This window comes from Megascapheus bottae, chromosome 14 (genome assembly GCF_031878675.1).
Source record: "Megascapheus bottae isolate mThoBot1 chromosome 14, mThoBot2.hap1, whole genome shotgun sequence".
NCBI lineage: Eukaryota > Metazoa > Chordata > Mammalia > Rodentia > Geomyidae > Megascapheus > Megascapheus bottae.
In genome coordinates, this window is record NC_143522.1 from 25,180,682 (window position 1) to 25,199,882 (window position 19,201).

The window sequence follows — 19,201 nt, forward strand, 5'->3', positions numbered from 1 at the left end:
TTATTATAGTTTTTTTTAATCCCTAAAGTACAGACTAATCTTTTTTGGTGAAATAGAAAACATTGAGTTCATCAACATTAAAAATTACTGGTCAGTAGCTGGGCACGGTGGCTCCCGCCTGTAATCCTAGCTACTCAGGAGGCTGAGATCTGAGGATCCTGGTTCAAAGCCAGCCCAGGCACAAGAGGACCTGAGACTCTTCTCTCCAATTAACCACTAGAAAACGGGAAGTGGCACTGTGGCTCAAGGAAGGGGTAGGGTGGCAGCCTCGAGTTCAAGAGCTCAGCTAGGGCCAGCGCCCAGGCCCAGAGTTCAAGCCCAATGACCGACCAAAAAAAAAAATCACTGGTCAGGTTATAGCTTATGCCATAAACTGCAGTGATCGCTGCCCCTCCGCGTAGTCCACCACCACGAAAGTCAGAGTGGGTAGCCAGGTAGCGTGCTTCAGTGTGAAAAAGGGTGTCCCCGGCTCTGTTTGCCCTGCGTACGTCACCTGGGGTGGCAGGGCAGGGGTTCATCCTCCCCATTTCACAGGTAGGGATCGTGAGGCTTGGCGAGAGGGAAAAGTCAGCCCTGGGGAAGTGAGTCTGGAGTCTGGCTCTCCAGACCCGGGCTTAGATGAACGCCTCTCCCCTCGGCATCAAGGCCCAGGACGATGCTCCCCCCCTTTTTTATCGCCCCTTTTCCTGCTGGCTTCCATTTCCCCGCAGAGGGGCTTCCCGACCTGCCTGTGTCCAGACTGGGCAGGTCAAGGGAACAGCCCCGGTGCCTTCCTGCCTCCCATCTGTCCTCTCTTCCCTGGCTTCGGCTTCTCCAGGCTCCTCCCGGCCCTCCTCCTCCTCCTCTTCCTCCTCCTCCGCAGGAGCGCCCACCCGGGAAGGGGAGGCCGCGCGCGGGCCTCGACCCCGGCGCGCGCCGAGGCTTCCTTCTGCATTTCCTTCCTGGCCGTGCTCCGGAGGAGCCTCGCATCCTCCTCGCCCTCCAGCCCGGCTCTCTCGGCAGCCCGCCCCGGATCCGCCTCCCTCTCCTTCCTCCCGGAGGTGGAGAGCGGCGGCGGCGGCGGCGGCGGCGCACCTGCGTCCCTCTCCGGCCGCCCCCGTGGAGGCCTCGGGGGCTGCTGGGGCGCAGGATCTACAGGCCCGGAGAACGCCAATGGGAGATCCAAACGGTCGGGGACTCCGGCGCTTTAAGAGGCTTTTCTCGGGGAAACACCCGTCCCCTCCATGCGCCTTATGAATGGAAATACTCCTCCCCCGGTCGAGCCCATTTTCCCATTTCACCAGGAGCCGGAGCTCGCTCTCTCCTTTCGGTCTCCCCGCCCACCTCCACGCGGGCAGCTCCAGGAGGGGACGGACAGGAAGCCTTTGGCCGCCCATTAAATCCCACCCATTTCTCCGGGGGCGATTTCCTAACCTTCCGGGACCGAATGCTGCAATTTGATGTGCGTTTTGTCCGAATGGTAGCGACACGGGCCTAAGGGAGGGGGACCGCGAGGGGGTGGGGGGTGGGGGGTATGCGCTCTCTTCCTCGCAACATCGCTGGCGGAGCGAGCGAGCTCGCACGACACAGATTTTGGGGCAAAGCCTTTCCATCTGGACAGCACCATGTCCACCAAAGCGGAGCAGTGTAAGTAGCAGCCGGCCCCCGGGCATTCCGGCCCGGCCTCCGGCTGGGAGCTATTTGCTATTCGCGGGGCGTTTGCGGCTGCTGGGAGACCTTGGCATTGTGCTGGTGCGGGGGTGGGGGCTGAGGTTGGGGAGGGTGGGGGGGAGAGGGGTGGAAGAGGAGGTGGGGGAGGGGGGCTAATGGCAACGCGGCGCTGTCCCTGGTGCTGAAAAAAAAGAAAGCAAAGAAAGAGAAGAGGGATGCCGCCTTCTCAGGTGGTGGGTAGGGTTTCTCCACACGACCCTGCGGAAGGCCGTGGAAATGGGGTCGTTCCCAGGCGCACAAAGAGGCCTGGTGTCGTTCTGATAAACATTTCGGTATCTCTTGTGGAAGTGGGGGAAGGGGGGCAGCGGCACATCAGGGGCGGGGAACTGTCAGTGGCAACCCAAGCCTGCTTGGCCTTCTGAGCATGCCCAGTTCTTGGTGCTGGAGCCATCGGGGAGTTTGAGTCTGCAGTTTCCACTTCGGGTGGAAGAGGCAAGAAGGGAGAGCAGGGGAGGAGGAGCAGGGCGGGGGGGGGGGTGGCAGGCAGAATTCTGCATTCAGGCTAAGGCAATGTAACTCATGAGTGCCAAGCCTAATGCTAAGGCCAATCACAACCTTACAAGAAAGTGAAAGGGGCGCTGGGAAAATGATCTAATTGATCTCATGTTCCCCAAAGAGCAGGATTCCTTTCCAGGGCACTTCACACTAACTCTAACAGCACAGTAACGGTTGACCCCGGGCTTGGCTGGCTGGAAACAACCTGCCAACTCCTTGTGCAGATAAGAAGTTTCTGAGGTGATCCCTGTAGTCTGTTATTGCACTGGGCACCAGTAGGCCTTGGGCATATACTTGGTAGTTGGCTGAATAGGAACCTTTTCCTGAGTGTGCAGAGGGATTCAAGAGCTTAAAGTTTCTGGTGGTGGAGATGTTTTTTGTTAAGCAATGCGTTCTTGTTTTTAACAAGCACACAGAACTTACTCATCTACATGATTTTTATTTCTTCCAAACATTCCATCTTTATGTGGATATGCTGTCTCTGCTTGTCTTTGTGATTCTTCTCTGGAAGGTTACTAAAGCATTTTACGAGACACAAAAGACGAAATATTTTGAGAGCAATATTCTTGTATTCGACAGAATGAACCATGCCATTTATTCACTGGATAGACTTTGAAGCTCAGAGAATTCCCAGGTAGACGGTTCTTTAAAAATTGTACATCCCAGTGCTTGGAATTACAGTGATCTATAAAATCTTGAAGATCTAAATTTGAATCTCAGTCATCTATGGGATCTTGAAGATAAAAGCTCTGCATTTGTTTGACCTTGGCAAGATAATTGGCCTCCCTGAACTTTATTTTCTCACCTGTAAACCTAACGCAATGATGCTGATGGGGGTGATGTGATAATAAATGAGAGAATACACTCGAAAACTTTAGTGAGCCTCTCACATAGCATACACTCAATATGTAATGATGATCATGCTGGCAACTGTTTTCCACTTAAGTAGTGCATCTTTTCTAAATAGTTAGGAAGCTCTTTTGTGTTTTTCCTTTTCTGTTGAAAGTGAAATCTACCCTCACAGTTAAATTCTGCTTCTGTGGAGCCTTAAAAATATTGGGTTCATTCTGGTTCTAGTAATGGCAACATAGGTGGAATCAGTATAGAACAGACTACTGGAGGATGAGATACCCTTGAGTATTTTATTGTTCTATGAGTGTTAAGAAGCCCTGCCACTTGTCATTTGATTTTGTAGTTACATATTATGTAAGAAACTTCAGGTTAAATCCAGTATCACTGCCCTTTTATTGTGTGCTCTTCTTTGTTGTGTTTTGACATGCATAGGGATGCTTTGTTTTTCTCTCTTTCCTGGGCAGTGAATGCCACACTGAGTATAATCTAGATGTAGACTTGATTGTACAGTGAAAATTTTGAACTTTAGCTATTATAAACTTGCTTGTAAAACAGATGTTTTCATCTGTAGAGGATAAACAGGACACTATATTTGGGTCTGGAACATGTGGATTTGAGCTTTGCGTTCCCTTTTGGTTTACTGACAAGGGGCAATTAACTTAGTTTTGTGCCTCAGAATTTCTGTCTATAAAGTAAAGAATGATAGTAATAGCTGTCTTTGTTTAGTCTCGGAGGTTTGGAGGGCAAAGGAATAAAATGGGTGGAGGCTATGAAATAAGGTTGCTTTGGGAATTTATTTTAGAGCAAATATAAATAAGAAATCTTTTTTCTTTGGCTCTTACATGTGCTAACCTGGACTGACATTCCAGTACATATTACATATGTGAAAACAAAGCAAAATATGAAAAGCTGCATAGTTGATGTCACAAAAGAAAGATATATATATATATATATTTTACTGAAGAGCACTTATAGATTGGTGGTTATTTATCCTTGGACTTTACAGAAGTCTTGTTAATGGGAAGGAGAAAGAGAACAGAGGACCATGAGAATTGTTTTTTTTTTTTTATCCCTACTGGATGTGAAGACTGAGACAAGAGAGTTCATTTCTCCACTGTGTTTAGGAGAGTACACAATACTGTTTTCCTAAAGATCAACCCAGAGAAAATTAGGCCCAATATCATGTCAAAATATTGTCTTTATTATTCTTTTGCATAGAGCCTTTTGATGTAGGTAAAGGTTTCACTGGAACAGGAAGTGGACATAGTTTGGTTGAGCCAGCAAAAGGAAGTACTTGAATTTCAACCCAGACAGATTATATGACTTAACCTGGGTAGTTCATCATAGAGATGTGAAAAAATATTTTTTATTTTATGCCATTTTCTTTTCTGTGCTAATAGTGACGGGAGATGGGAGAGTGTTAGCAAAAATATAGTTTGGAGCCTGTTTTGAAATGTTCAGTCCTGTACTGTCTGCAGAGTCTCATAACAAGGGCGAAAGCTATCTAGCAATTTCTCAGGGGACTGCACAAGAGTTAAATTCTTTTCCTTCCAAACGCTTCTTTTTCTTACAGTCAAGTTCAAGCTGACATAGAATTGAGAATGATAGAAATAAGAATTTGTGATGTCTTCTTTTTGGAATTCTGAAGAGAAATCCTCCTCCACCTTTTCTGTGTTCTGAGAGTTAGAACTTACCAATTTGGAGTACTTTGGGAGTGGTCTTTCAAAGGAAGCTCTGCTTTTATAGCAGCACAAATTAAGCATTGTGGTTCTAGTATCAGACTTTGGCCTGGGTTTGCGTTTTCCTGTAAACGCCATGACCTTGAACAACTTAACTTTTCTAAGACCTGATTGCATTGTCTACAAAATAGGGATGGTAATAGCTGTTGTGAGGATTAAATGAATCCTCCATGAGTTATTTAACATGGAGTCCTGGCACATAATGTGAGTTATTATTTATTATTATTATTACCATCAAGTATAGACCCTTGCTGCCAAAAGAAGGATAATTATAAAGTTTGGATCTAGTTTCCCAGAGTTGAATAGAATAAAAGGGAGCTATGACACAATTTAAACAAAACATGGACTATTGGATGGTTTTGGACAGCACTCAGGTGGGTAGGTATCCGTGCAGGTCACCTCCTTGACCTGAAATGTCTAGCGGGCCCATCATATCCAAGCAGAGCATTTCTAAGGCATGAATTTCCCAGCCATTACCCTTTGTTTTATGATAACAACGTGGCAGTGGTGAACACAAATCCCTTACATAAATATCTACTGAAATTTTTGTTAAACTTGGAAATGAACTTATTGATAATTTGAGCATAAACTCAAAAATAGCTAATTTCAGCAATGTTAGTATGTACTGTTTTTAATGTACTCATCCACATCAACATCTTGATCTTAGTACTAAGAATACCTCCCCCTTTTAAACCAGCTGGCTTGGCTTGCTTGCTTGGCTGGTGCTCTACCACTTAAACCATACTTTTAGCTTGGTTTTTATGCTGTTTTTTGCGGGGGGAGGGGAAGGAGGCTGTGCTGATCTTGAACTGACCTCTGGATCTTAGCCTCCTGAAGAGTTAGGACGGTAAGCATGAACCACTAGTGCCTGGCTAAAGTCTTTTTTAGGGACACTCTTTTAAGAATATGACTAGTTAGCAGTAAGATTTTGAATTGAACTTGTCCCTCTCTCATGCATATTTAAGGACCATGCTGGATAAATTAGTAGGTGTTTTTTTTTTGATAATATTAAAACAGCAAAGTACGTCTTTATATTGCAACCTGAAATCATTTGAAGTCTTTGTGCAACATTGCCAACTTCTTAGAGAGGAAACTAATTTTATCCATATATGCAAAAATTAGCATATGAGGGGCCGGGAGTTTGGCCTAGTGATAAAGTGCTTGCCTACAGTGCACAAAGACCTGGATTCGATTCCTTGGTACTACATACATAAAAAAAAAAAGAGCCAGAAGTGCTGCTGTGGCTCAAGTGGTAGAGCTCTACCCTTGAGAAAGTCCAAGGACAGTGCCCAGGCCCTGAGCCCAAGCCCAGGACTGGCAAAAAAAAAAAAATTAGCATCTGACTGTTAACTGTATTTCTGGTTGGAGAAGAATAAGCCCATGGTTTGTATGACTTGTCTGTAGTATTTAGCACTGGTTACTACACTCCTTACTTATACCTTCCTTTCTTTGTTTCTGACTATTACTACTGAGGTTTAAAAATATTAACTTCAAGGGCTGGTAGTTTGGCCTCCTGGTAGAGTGCTTGCCTAGCATGCATGAAGCCCTGGATTTGATATATGTATAGAAAAAGTCAGAAGTGGCACTGTGACTCAAGTGGCAGATCACTAGCCTTGAGCAAAAAAGTATCCAAGGATGGTGCCCAGGCCCTGAGTTCAAGCTCCAGGACTGGCAAAAAATTATTTTTTGGGGGGAGAGGGAGGCAGGAGCATGGCCTAGTAGTAGAATGCCTGCCTAGCATGCAAGTAGTCTTGGGTTTGATTCACACAGAAAAGTTGAAGTGGTACTGTGGCTCAAGTGGTAGAGCGCTGTCCTTGAGAAAGCCCAAGGACAGTGCCAGACCCAGAGTTCAAGCCCCAGGGCTGGCAAAACAAAAACAACAACTTCAAATAGCCATCCAAAGAGTTTTCAATTTAGCATGTCCATTTTGTATATAATACATTTTGACCCTTTAATCATTCTCTTTCCTTCCTTGTTCCAACAGTCTCAAGTTTCTTAGTTCCATTTTCTTGTATTACTTCCTGCCCAAGTTTTAAAAAAATGACACCTACTATTTAATAATCATGCTTTATCCTCAGTATCACACAGGCTTTTAACTATTCATTCACATAGCATGAGTTACTACCCGAATGTGGATTATTTCCAAATACAATTTTCTAGTACAATCATGTCTCTGGATTAGAGGCTTCTACCTATAGCCAGGTATCTTATACTTATGACAATACAAACTTACTGCTAGTGCTCTACCACTTTGAGCCACAGTGCAGCTTCCGGTTTCCTGGTGGTTAATTGGAGATGAGGGTCTCATGGGCTTTAATAACAATTCAACAAATCTCCACATTCTGTTGATTATAGCTACTCAGACTTTCTCTTTCCCTTCCTCCTTGAGTTACATGGAGTCATTTTTTCAGTTCCTTCAATGCATCATGCTATTTATTTATTGGCTGGGAATGTTTTCTTACTCTTTATGGCTGTCTTCATTACCTGATATCTTCTTATTGACCGATATTTAGCTTGGAAGCCTTGCCTGGTTGCTACTTTCCTCCTTAGGTTTATAAGTATTTGCATAATTAGTATTTCAATAATTAGTTTTCTTGTTAGTTGCCCCAATTTACTTTGCTTGTAAATTGAATTGTGTTCGTATCTCAGTTGCAGTCTTTTACTTACTGAACAGTTTACACAGAATTATTTCTTGCATACGCAAAAAAGATGGATGAAATATGTTTTGTAAGGAAGTCTTACATAATCAAATTTTCTAATATCATTTTACATTTTTTTCTGCCTTCTATACACTGTGAACATTGTGTGAAATGTATGTTTTTGAAATGGCTTTACAGGTAAATAACACTCCAGTTGACAAAAGTATTTTGAATATGTTACATCAAATATAATTATTTAACAAATTATACTTTTATTAGACATTCACTGTGGTTCATAGTTCTTTTCGATTAAGCTTGGTTTTTTCTTATGTTCAGAATAAAAATGATGATTCTTAGTTGGTAGATAGTTTTTAGCACATGACCAAGTACTTTTCATTAGGTAAAGTGGCAACGCATCTAGACTCAGCCTCTTTGGGAGACAGTTTTACTTGGATCCTGTTCAAGTTTTACATACTGAATTCTCAACCAATGAGATTTAAATTGGGGTTTTTATTTCTCAGTAGTGTTTTGTATAGGGTGTTCATGTGCATTTATTATATTCTGAAACATATGGCAACTGTATCATTGAACACATTTATTTACTACATCAAAGGTAAATAAGCAAAAGTATGTTTTCAATATGACAGTTTTCTGTGGTATGGAAAACTCAGCCTTTTCTTGTAGGAGTTTTAGCTTCTTTTTGTTCACGTATTCTATTTCTGTCTTATTTTTCTGTCCTCTTGGCCGGCCCTTTTTTTTGGCCAGTCCCTGGGCTTGAATTCAGGGCGTGAGCACTGTCTTGGGGCTTTCTCAAGGCTAGAGCTCTACCATTTGAGCCACAGCATCACTTCCAGCTTTTTCTATGTATGTGGTACCAAGGAATTGAACCTGGGACTTCATGTATGCTAGGCAAGCACTCTACCACTAGGCCAAATTCCCGGCCCACCATCCTGGACCTTTGAAGAACAACGTTCCTCAACAGTATATAGATTATTCAGTAAGTCTCATTTAATATTTGATATGAGATCATTAGAAGAATTTTTAGAACTTTAAGACACTTTTTATTTCTATAGGTCCTAGAGACCTGGTCTGACATGAGTAAAATTGAAAGAATATATGTGTATACCTTTATGTTTATATGTAATGCTGTTTATTGTAGAATAAACAAGATTATCTCAGATGTAGAAATAAATACTACTCAGAATTACGTTACCGATTTGGTATAGCAGAGTTTGGCATATCATACAAATTTGAATCTTAAGTTCTCCAAGAAGGAAAGCTCAGATAGTTATTGTACCAATTGTGTACTAGGCAACTTGGTAGGAATTCAGTTTATTCTCCTATCAGCTTGGAGAGGTAAGTACTGTTATATTAGTGCTTTCATTTTATCTCTTATATTCCTCAAATATCTCATTTCCTGTTTATTCTTTGAATTACTAACTATGGAATTTACCGTTATTCTATTATAACAACCTCCTAACAACCTTCTGACATAACCTTCCTGTGTTTTACTTTTTTTCTCATGATAGCTGCCTGAGCACTCATTCAAAACAGACCATCTTTCTTCTCTGTAAGACATTTCAGTAACTTCCCATCCTTATTGACCCATCTTAGAGCTCTAATTCTTAGAGTTGAGTAGAGCTCTTAGGTTGTAGAATATCTGAAATGTAGGTGACTAGTTGTTCAAAAATACTCACCTATGACCCGACAAATATTCCAGACACTTTTGTCAATCACCATTTAAAATGTATGTTTTATCTTTTATATTCTCCTTAAAATACAGTATTTATGAAAATACTCCATACTTTATATATATATATATCCTAGTTAGTATAGTATGCACTATGTAAATGTAAATATTCCTTCAACTCTTAAAGATGTCAACATGCTGGCTTGCTACAATGCCCAGTTCTGGTCCATAGAAATGGTAGTTAAGCCTTTTTTCCTCTGTATCTATACAGTGGAAAGAGAAAGAGGTTTGTATTAGTTTCCTAGAATTGCTATAACAAATGACCACAAACTGGATGGCTTAGAAACAGTAGAAGTTGATTTTCTTATAGTTCTAGAACTAGAAGTTTTTAGTCAAGGTGTCATCAGAGCTATGCTTTTTTCTTTCCTTTTTGTGCTAGTACTGGGGTCCTGGGGATTGACTTCAAGGTCTGGATGCTCCCTTAGCTTTTTCATTCAAGGCTGATGCTCTGCCACTAGAACCATAGGTCCACTTCCAGTCTTTTGGTTAACTGGAGATAAGAGTCTCACAGGCTTTCTTGCCCGGACTAGCTGTGAACCATGAGCCTTAGATCGCAGCCTCCTGATTAGCTAGACCTCTAAGAGTATAGTCTTACTTCATGCTCAAGGGAAGAATTATTTTGTCTTGCTTTTAGCTTCTAGTGGTGGTCAGAAGTTTTTGACATTGCTTGGTTTGTAGGTCTATCACTTTAATTCTCTGCCTCTATGTACTCATCACCTCTGCTTCTGTATCCAAACTTCCTCCCTTTTCTTCCAAACACACCAATCATTTGGCTTACAGACCATCTTAATCCAGGATGATCTTATCTTGATTGTACCTGTAAAGATCCTATTTTGCAGAAAGAGTACTTTCAAAGGTATCTGAAACTGCAGTTGAACTATTTTGGGGGAAACATAAATCATCTAATTAAAACATCATTGTCACCATGGCTCACGCCTGTAATCCTAACTACTCAGGAGGCTGAGATCTGAGGATCAAGGCTCAAAGCCAGCCTGGGTATAAAAGGACCTGAGACTCTTATCTCCAATCAACCTCTAGAAAATGGAAATGGGGCTTGCCTGAAGGGAAGGGAGGTAGCCTTGAGCTGTAGAGCTCAGGGACAGCGCCCAGACCGAGTTCAAGCCCCATGACCCCCCCCCCAAAATTATTAAATTTTATTCTGTTGATGTTATTTCATTGTTATGTCTGAATTTTTCATATAGCATATTTGCTCTTCTTGAGTTAGTTGTGCATCAACTCCAAAATGCTGCATATTCCTATAAGAATCCAAAATCAAAATGCTGATGAGTAAAGAGGGATAAGAGCTTTGTGATGCACTATTAAATAACTTGTTTTAAGGTGGCACTGAGCCATTAGTCAATATAGTCTATATATGAGAGTTTCACTACATTAGTATTTCATCCACTTGACTATTCACGTCTTCAACAACTATTTATTGGCTGTAAAGGGTCAGGCACAGTAGTAGACTGAAGAAGTGCTTAGGGGGGCCTCCAAGGGCTGCACACTTTGTTGAGATGTGCATGCTCTAGCTTTCCTTTAAGACAGGGTCTGGAATAAAACCAGAACCCTGAAGTGAGGTCGACATGACTTATTCGCGAGACGACATGTTTTTTTATGATCGTAATTACTCTTTTTCTTTTTCTATCCTGGGATTTGAAGTTAGGGACTCCATGCTAATTAGACTGGTCCTCTTGTCACCTGACCCATGCTTGCAGATTCTATTTCTGAAATAGGGTCTAGCTTCACATCCAGACATGAACCTAAGTTGAGATTCAGGGATTTGTGTCATTGTTGAGATCACAGGCATATGTCCCGGCATTCAGTTTCCCTCCATTGAGATGGAAACCCTCAGATTTTTCTGCCAGCCTGGAATTGCATTCCTCCCTCAGCCTCTCACATAACTTGGGAGGACAGGTGTATACCACTATGCCCAGCTGTGTGTTAAGAGAAGGGTCGGGCCTCCCATCTCCAGCCTTCCAAGTAGTTAGGATTGTCAGCTGTGCCTGTCTTATTATTCCTTTACAAGTTGGAGATTAAAATTTTGTAGTGAAAATACTTTCAATGTTGTGCTTATTTTTCAGATTTTCCTTTCTTCTTCAAATTCTTCCAAATTAACTTTGTAAACAAGTTTACACAGCTCCAGAAAATACCTGATAGTATTTTTATGACTACAATGCACATTTATAAAATAAGTTTCTTATGGAGAGTTGACATGGAGTCTTATTATCTAAAATCAGGTCTTTTAATTTGTCGGAGTCTGTTTGTGCCTTGACAGAGGTGCTTTATAGTTGTGTTTTCCATCTAAGTTTGAGAATTTCTTGAGTTTATGTGTCATTTTATTTTTTTTTACCTTTTTGTTATCATCGGAATGTCTTTTCCCTTTATTTTGAATTTTTATACATCAAGGCTATTGTTTTGTTTTTTGTCCTTCTGCTCAACACTTTACCACTTGAGCCTCAGCCCTACTTCTGGCTGTTGGATGGTCTTAGAGATGAGTATCTTGGACTTCCTGCTTGAGCTGGCTTCTGATTGTAATCCTTAGATCTTAGCCTCGAGTAGCTAGGATTAAAGCATAAGCCAACGATACCCTGTCGGGCTATCGATTTTTATTTTTTTATTTTTTGTTGGTTGTGGGGCTTCAACTCTAGGCCCGGGTGCTGTCCCTGAGCTCTTCAGCTCAAGGCTAGTGTTGTACCCCAGGCTATCGATTTTAATATACAAAATTTACTACCTTACTTTACTAAATTATGATTATTGTTATTTTGTGCTGATCCTGGGGCTAGGCCTGGGCGCTGTCCTTGAGTTTCTTTGCATAAGGATGGCGCTCTATCACTTTGAGCCACAGCACTTCTTCCAGGTTTCTGGTGGTTAATTGGAAATAAGAGTCTCACATAATTCCCTGCCCAGGCTGAGTTCAAACTACAGTGCTCAAGTCTCTATCTCCTGAGTAGTTTGGATTGTAGGAGTGAGCCATGGACCCCCAGCTGTTTAACTGATTTTTTAAAAAATTAGTTTTAAATTTATATTAAAATTAGATTATTATTATTATTATTGTCAGTCATGGGGCTTGAACTCTGGGCCTGGGTGCTCTCCCTGACCTCTTCAGCTCAAGGCTAGCACTCTAGCACTTGAGCCTCTATGCCACTTCCGTTTTTCTAGTGGTTAATTGGAGATAAGAGTCTCACGGACTTTCCTGCCTGGTCTGGCTTTGAACTGCAATCCGTGGATCTCAGCCTCCTGAGTAGTTAGGATTACAGGCATGAGCCCAGAATCCTACTGGTGCCCGGCTTAGTTTGTAGATCTTTGTGGGAAGTAGAGTGGGGGGATTGAGGCTGGGCAAAATCTAGGAAGAATGTTTTAATCATTTTATAAAATGAATGTACATTTTCTTTCTTTGTTGTAGAATAAAATAAGATTGATCATTAAAAGTTGGTTAGAGTTCTATTAAGAAAATCCTTGGTCTTTGTTGTTTGTTTTTCATATATTGTATTGTAATTAATAGAAGGGTTACAGTTATATTTGCCAGATAGAAGGTGCATTACTTCACATACATTGATACCCCTTCTCATGTTTTTGTCCCCATTTCCCTCTCCCCTTCCCTCATCTTGTTTCCCCCTTTCCCTTTCCTATTTCAAATAAATGGATAAACGTATAAACAATATACCAGATAACAAGGTAAGATACTGTAACAATATGAGAATAACCAAGGGACAACAAAAGAGATGAGAAATAACATAGTACTTTAAGAACAACAATCACACATTATATGGCCCTTGTTTCCATGTCATGGAGGTCCTTTCATTTAACCTCATCCTATATGGCGTTATGTATCTAGGTTTTGAGCTATTGTAATCCTCTGTTAGGAGAGTCCTAGGTGTGTACTAATAATTACAAATGAGGGAAACCATTGAGCCTGTGTTCCTTTGGGTCTGGCTTACTTGACTTAATATGATTTTTTCCAAGTCTTTTCATTTCCTTCTAAATGGGGCGATGCCATTTTTTTTTCCTGATGGAAACATTGAGTTCCATTGTGTATAAATACCACATCTTGTTGATCCAATCATCTACTGAGGGGCATCTGGGTTGGTTCCCTATCTTTGCTATGGTAAATAATGCTGCAATGAACATCATTGTGCTAGTGGCTTCAGTATATCCTTGTTTCTAGACGACTGGGCAAATGCCAGGGAGTGGAATTGCTGGGTCATAGGGGAGCTCTATGTTTAGTATTTTGAGGCACTGCCATACTGCTTCCCATAGTGGTTGAATGAGTTTACACTCCCACCAACAGTGATCCCTCTTGGGATCCCTGCCAGCATCTGTTGTTATTAGATTTCTTTTTTTTTTTTTTTTTTTTGGCCAGTCCTGGACTTGAGCTCAGGGCCTGAGCACTGTCCTTGGACTTTCTCAAGACTAGAGCTCTACCACTTGAGCCTCAGCACCACTTCTGGCTTTTTTCTATGTATATGGTACCGAGCAATTGAACCTGGGTCTTTGTGCATGCTAGGCAAGCACTCTACCGCTAGGCCAAACTCCTGGCCTGTAGATTTCTTGATCACGGCCATTCTAACTGGAATGAGATGGAATCTCAGAGTTGTGTTGATTTGCATTTGATTTGATGGGCAGAGATGTCGAACATTTCTTCATGTGTCTATAGGCCATTCTTACTTCTTTGGCCCATCTTTTAATGGGATGGTTGTTTCTTTGAAGATTATCTTTGGAGTGATTCAATTTTTTTTAGCTGTAGATAGATTTTAGATATGAGGCCTTTGTTGTGTGGCTAGTAAAGATCTTCTCCCACTCTGTAGGCTTTCTGTTTAGCTTGCTAGCTATGTCCTTTGCCATACAGAAGTTCTGCAGTTTAATGCAGTCCCATTTGTCCAAACTTTCTTTGATTTGTTGTGTTTCTGGGTCTTTCTTAAGAAATTTTCTGCCTGTGCCAAGGCGACCTGTTATATCTCTGATTCCTTCTTGTAAAGTTTTCAGTGTATTTGCTTCTGCCTCAAGGTCTTTGATCCATTTGGAGTTAATCCTGGTGCAGGGTAACTTAGAAGGAACCAACTTTAGTTTTCTGCAGGTGCTTAACCAGTGCTGCCAGCACCACTTGTTGAAGAGGCTGTCTTTCTTCCATTCTATTTTTTTTTTTGGCTCCCTTGTCAAAGATTAGCTGGCCATAGGTCTGTAGGTTGATTTCTGGGTCTTCAATTCTATTCATTGATCCTCAGGCCTGTTCTTGTGCCAGTACCAAGCTATAGGTCTGAATAGAGGCTAAAGTTTGGTATTGAAATTTCTCGTGTGCTGTTTTTTCTGCTAAGAATTGTTTATGCTGTATGAAACCCTTTATCATTGATTTTTTTTTTATTTTGTAGTAGAACTCCTTAACTTTTTTGTCTATTTGTTCAATGGGACTTACCTTATTTAGTCTTTGTTTCTATGGCGGTCATATTTAGTAAGTCTCATTTCTCTAAAAAGTGTGCATTTCTCGTAGACTTTCCAATTTGTTCGCATAGAATTATGACAATGAGTCTCATGAATTAAATTTTTCCTTTTTTGATGTTTATCTCTCTTTATTATTTCTAATGTTTTTACTTAATGTCATGTGTTATATTTCTTCTCTGTGCTCCTCTCCCCCTTTATTGGATTAGTGAGTGGTTTGTCTAGTTTAGTGGCTTCTTTCTGCCAAAATCAGATTTTGGTTTTATTTTTTAAATCTGTGTTATTTGAGGGAAGAGGAAATAGGGTTCCCTAACATATTTTCAACTTTTATTATTAATTCATGATTATTTTTATTCCAACTCCTTTGTTTTTATTTTAGTGGTCTTTTTCTATATTTTTGAATTAGCTGTTAATTGATTTTAGTTTTTAGTCAGTATAGGCATATAACATGTTTATTTTTACCTTCTTTAGTTGTGGCCTATAGATTCTGGTTATGTTGGGCTTTTATTATCATTATTTCCAAGAAATGCTGAAATGGAATTTTTTATTTTGCCTTTAATTCAAGAATTGTTTAGGAAGTGGTGCTGTGGCTCAAATGTTAGAGTGCTGGCCTTGAGCTGAAGAGCTCAGGGACAGTTCCCCAGCCCAGAGTTCAAGCCCCACGACTGACAAAAAAAAAAAAGAAGAGTTGTTTAGAAGAATATAAATTTCAATGTGGAAAGGTATTTTTGGTTTTTCAATTTTGTTATTGATTTCTAGTTCTATTGCATTATGTTCTAAGGATGCTCTTACATTGCTTTAATTCTTTAGAACTTTGAGGTTTTTCTGCTGTCTTAAAAGTTTGATTAAGTCTCGTGCCTAAACCATATGTTCTGGAAAAATTTTGTAATCTAGTTTTGGTATAGTATGTTTGATACCCATCTTTCTTCTTTTTGGTGGCACTAGGTGTTAAACTCTTACAACCCTTACACCCTATTTACTTCACTTACTTTTCAGAGAGGCTCTTTACACTTTTTGTCAAGGCTGACCTTGGTCTGTGATCTGTCTGCCTTCACCTGCAATGTGGCTGCATAGAATTAGGCCGTGGTGATGACGCCACCTGGCCTAGCTTCTTTATGTGATAGGGTTGCACTAAATTTTTCCTCATGCTGGTCTTGAATATTACCTTCCCATCTTCATCTCCATAATAGCTTGGACTATAGCTGTGAGCCATCATCCCTGGCAGTTTGATTCCTTATTTATGTCATTTAGCTCTCCTATGCCTTAATTTTTAGTCTACTTGTCTTAGATGGGGAGAGGATTTATTACTAGTGTGTTTCTGTCTTTTACTTACATGCTTTGTAGGTTACTTCTTAATGTTATCAGCATTCTATTGCATGCATAAATATCAATAACAAGTCTTCATTGTGAATTATAGCTTTAGACCTGACGTATTTCTTTATCTGTTTAGTGCTTTTTGGTCTGGATGTTACCTTATCAGATATCAAGATTATGATCCTGGTTTTCTCTTTGTTTGTGTTTATCTGGTATATCTTTCTCGATCTTTTTATTTTTTAACTCTTCTGAATCTTTTTGTTTTAGGTATGTCTCTTGTATTCTGCATAGTGTTGGATTTTGCTTTATTAGCCAATCTGAAAATCCTTTTCTTTCAATTGGTGAGTTAAGCCCATTTAACTCTATTGATATGATAATATATTTGGCCTCAGTTCTAACATACTGTCTTTTTTATGCCTTTTATGTCTGAGTTACTTCTTTACGTAAAATATAGTTTTATTTTGATTTTTTTCCATTAAATTTATACTGATATCCTTATACTATACCCTTATACTTTAACTAGTTCCTCCATAGTAAATAATATTGGAATTACTTATAACCTGTCTTTCCCACATCCTCCTGTCCCATTATCTGATATAAAATAACATTTAAAAAATTTCCCATCAATGCCTATTAGACATTTATATTTGTATGTATTCCTCTTTTCCTAGCTTAAAAATTATGCCTTGACTGCTATACTTTTTAATCATCATGATTCACTATTTACATTGTTCTGCAGATACACTGACATTTGATAACAACCACTCTTTTTTTTTGTGAGTCCTGGGATTTGAACTCAGGGCCCGGCACTGTCCTTGAGCTTTCTCAAGGCTATCTAGCACTCTACTACTGGAGTCATAGCACTACTTTCAGCTTTTTCTATGTATGTGGTATGAGGAATTGAATCCAGGGCTTTGTGCATGCTAAGCAAGCACTACCACTAGGCCATGCCTCCAGCCATAACCATTTATTCTTACAGTACTGCCTTCCATTCTACATATCTTTTTCTAATAGAGCCATAGGAAGAGCCCCTTTGTATATGTGTTTATGCACATCTGCAAGTTTGTGATGGTTTATTTGCAGCTTTGTACTTGAAGGTCAGGTTGAATAAATTGGAATCCTTGAGTTCTGTTTCTTCTACTTGAATACCATAAATTTGTTATATCCTTTTGGGCATTCATTAAAAGTTGATGCAAAGTTGGATGACAATCTTGCTTTCTTTCTCTTGTCAATGACTTGTTCTTTTTGCCTGGTTGTTCAGATTTTCTTTTTTCATTAAAAAAATAGCTTTAATGACAGTAGGTTTGTTGGTTGCCATGCTGTAATGATGGCAACATATCCTTTCGATTTATAATTCTAAGACTTTTTTACTTCAGTGAAATGCTCTGGGAATATAGTTTTAATATTTGTCTTATTCCATTTTTGAAATACTTCCTTCATGATAGAAATTTATTATCTCTGTACAGATCACTTATTGCGAATGTTTTTAGAATATCTTTACTTTTCTCTCTTTTTTTAGAACTACTCATATTCTTTTATAATCTATGTGAATTAACCTATTCATGGTGATACTACATGTATATAAAATATACTTATTCAAAATTAATTTAAATGACAAATATAAATAAAATGGACAGCATTTATTGACTGTTATCTTGACTCATGAATCTATACTTATTTATAAGTATGAACATCTTATAGTGTAGACTTGCCTAAGTACTTGCATATTAAAATACAGGTTATTTTGTGTCAGCCCTAGAAATTGAACTCAGTCTCTGATCTATTTTTGCTTAAGGCTAGTGCTCTACAATTTTAGCCACATCTCCACTTTCAGCTTTTTGGTGGTTACTTGGCAATAATGTTTCTCCTGCCTCATCTGGCTTTAACTATGATCCTCAGCTGTCAGCCTTAGCGTTCAAGTAGCTAGCGTTTCAAGTGTGAGCCTTACAAGTGCCTAGCCTTCTTTTGTGCTTTTCTTGTTGTTATTATTGTTACTAATTATGGAAATAGTTACATTTAATAAAATTCAACCATTTTTAAAGCAGAGATTGGTGAATTTAACTAAATAATTACATACATTCATGTAATCACTATTGTAATGAAAAATAGAGAATACCTTTAACTCGAAGAGTGCTGTGCCCTTTGCCCTTGATCTTCTTCTGTCCCCAGTCCTAGAATAACTTTGATCCCCCTGTGTGGGAAACCAATATGAGTCTGGGGTCTAACAGAGTTATACTCAAAAGGCCTATATTGAGGACAAAGGGTGAAGAGTACAGTCTGCCTGCCTTCGTGCAAGGGTGGAGTGACCTTTTTGCCTAAATTCTCACAGGTCATGACAGTGTGCTTTGATAGTATTCCCAGACTTGTTTGGTTACCCTCTCCCTCCAGGAGAAAGATTTGCTGAGAATAACTTGATAGTTGAGACTAGATGATTCTTTATACAAACAATGTCTTCTAAAAATTCTTGTTATTATTCAAGTATGGAACTGTAGCTTGATTGCCAACATAAGCAATTGCTTTCTGTTCTTTTGTACTAAGGTATAAAATAAACAAGCTGTTTAATAAAGTTGTCAGATGCAACAATTGCTCTGGCCCTCCCAAACCCCTCTATCTCTGTCTTATTTTCCTTTTAGCCTCTCAGCCTACTCTTTGAGGACCCTTGGCTGGCTGGCTCCGGCACCTCGTTATCAAAATAGTGCACTAGAATTTCATGTAGATGGAATCATTTGGTATTTAACCTTGTTTGGCTTTGTCAACTGTTAGCTAAGACAAAACACCGACAAGAATCTACTCATTAGGAGGAAAGTTTCATTGGATTCTCAATGTTGGAGATTTTAGTTTATACCTTTTTGGTCCTATTGTACTTGGTTTGTGCAAGGTAGGACTTCCTAGCATGAATGCATCAGGCCAGCAGCTCACCTCATGGCAGCCAGGAAGCAGAGAAGAAGGGTTGAGGTCCTAATATCCCTTTCCAGGCAGTATCCCCAGTGGCAAACTTTCTTCCACGAGGCTCCATTTCCTAAACTTCTACCATCTCCCCATATCATCATAGGCCAGAGCCTAAAACTTGAACCACATGGTACTCTGGGAGACCCTGATCCAAATGGTAGTCATTTTTATTTAGCAGTTTTGAAACATTCACTCACATTGTATTTATTAACATTTCATTTTTTATTGCTCTGCAGTATTTCATTATATTTGCATAGTACAATTGTTTAGCCATTTGTCACTCAGGCACTGGATTTTTTCTTGCTTTGGTTCTTTATTTT

The 19,201-nt window shown here is 40.1% G+C and overlaps 1 protein-coding gene across 1 annotated transcript in view; it reads left to right on the forward strand.

Annotated features, from left to right (window-relative positions):
* The first annotated feature begins 1,574 nt into the window (after nt 1-1,574).
* The window catches only part of Unc79 (unc-79 subunit of NALCN channel complex), a 218,645-nt gene continuing 201,018 nt past the window's right edge, over nt 1,575-19,201 (forward strand). The window contains exon 1 of the mRNA XM_090344746.1: nt 1,575-1,626. Coding sequence (XP_090200872.1) covers nt 1,605-1,626 — 22 coding nt within the window. The 5' untranslated portion in view covers nt 1,575-1,604. The remainder of the gene's footprint in view (nt 1,627-19,201) is intronic.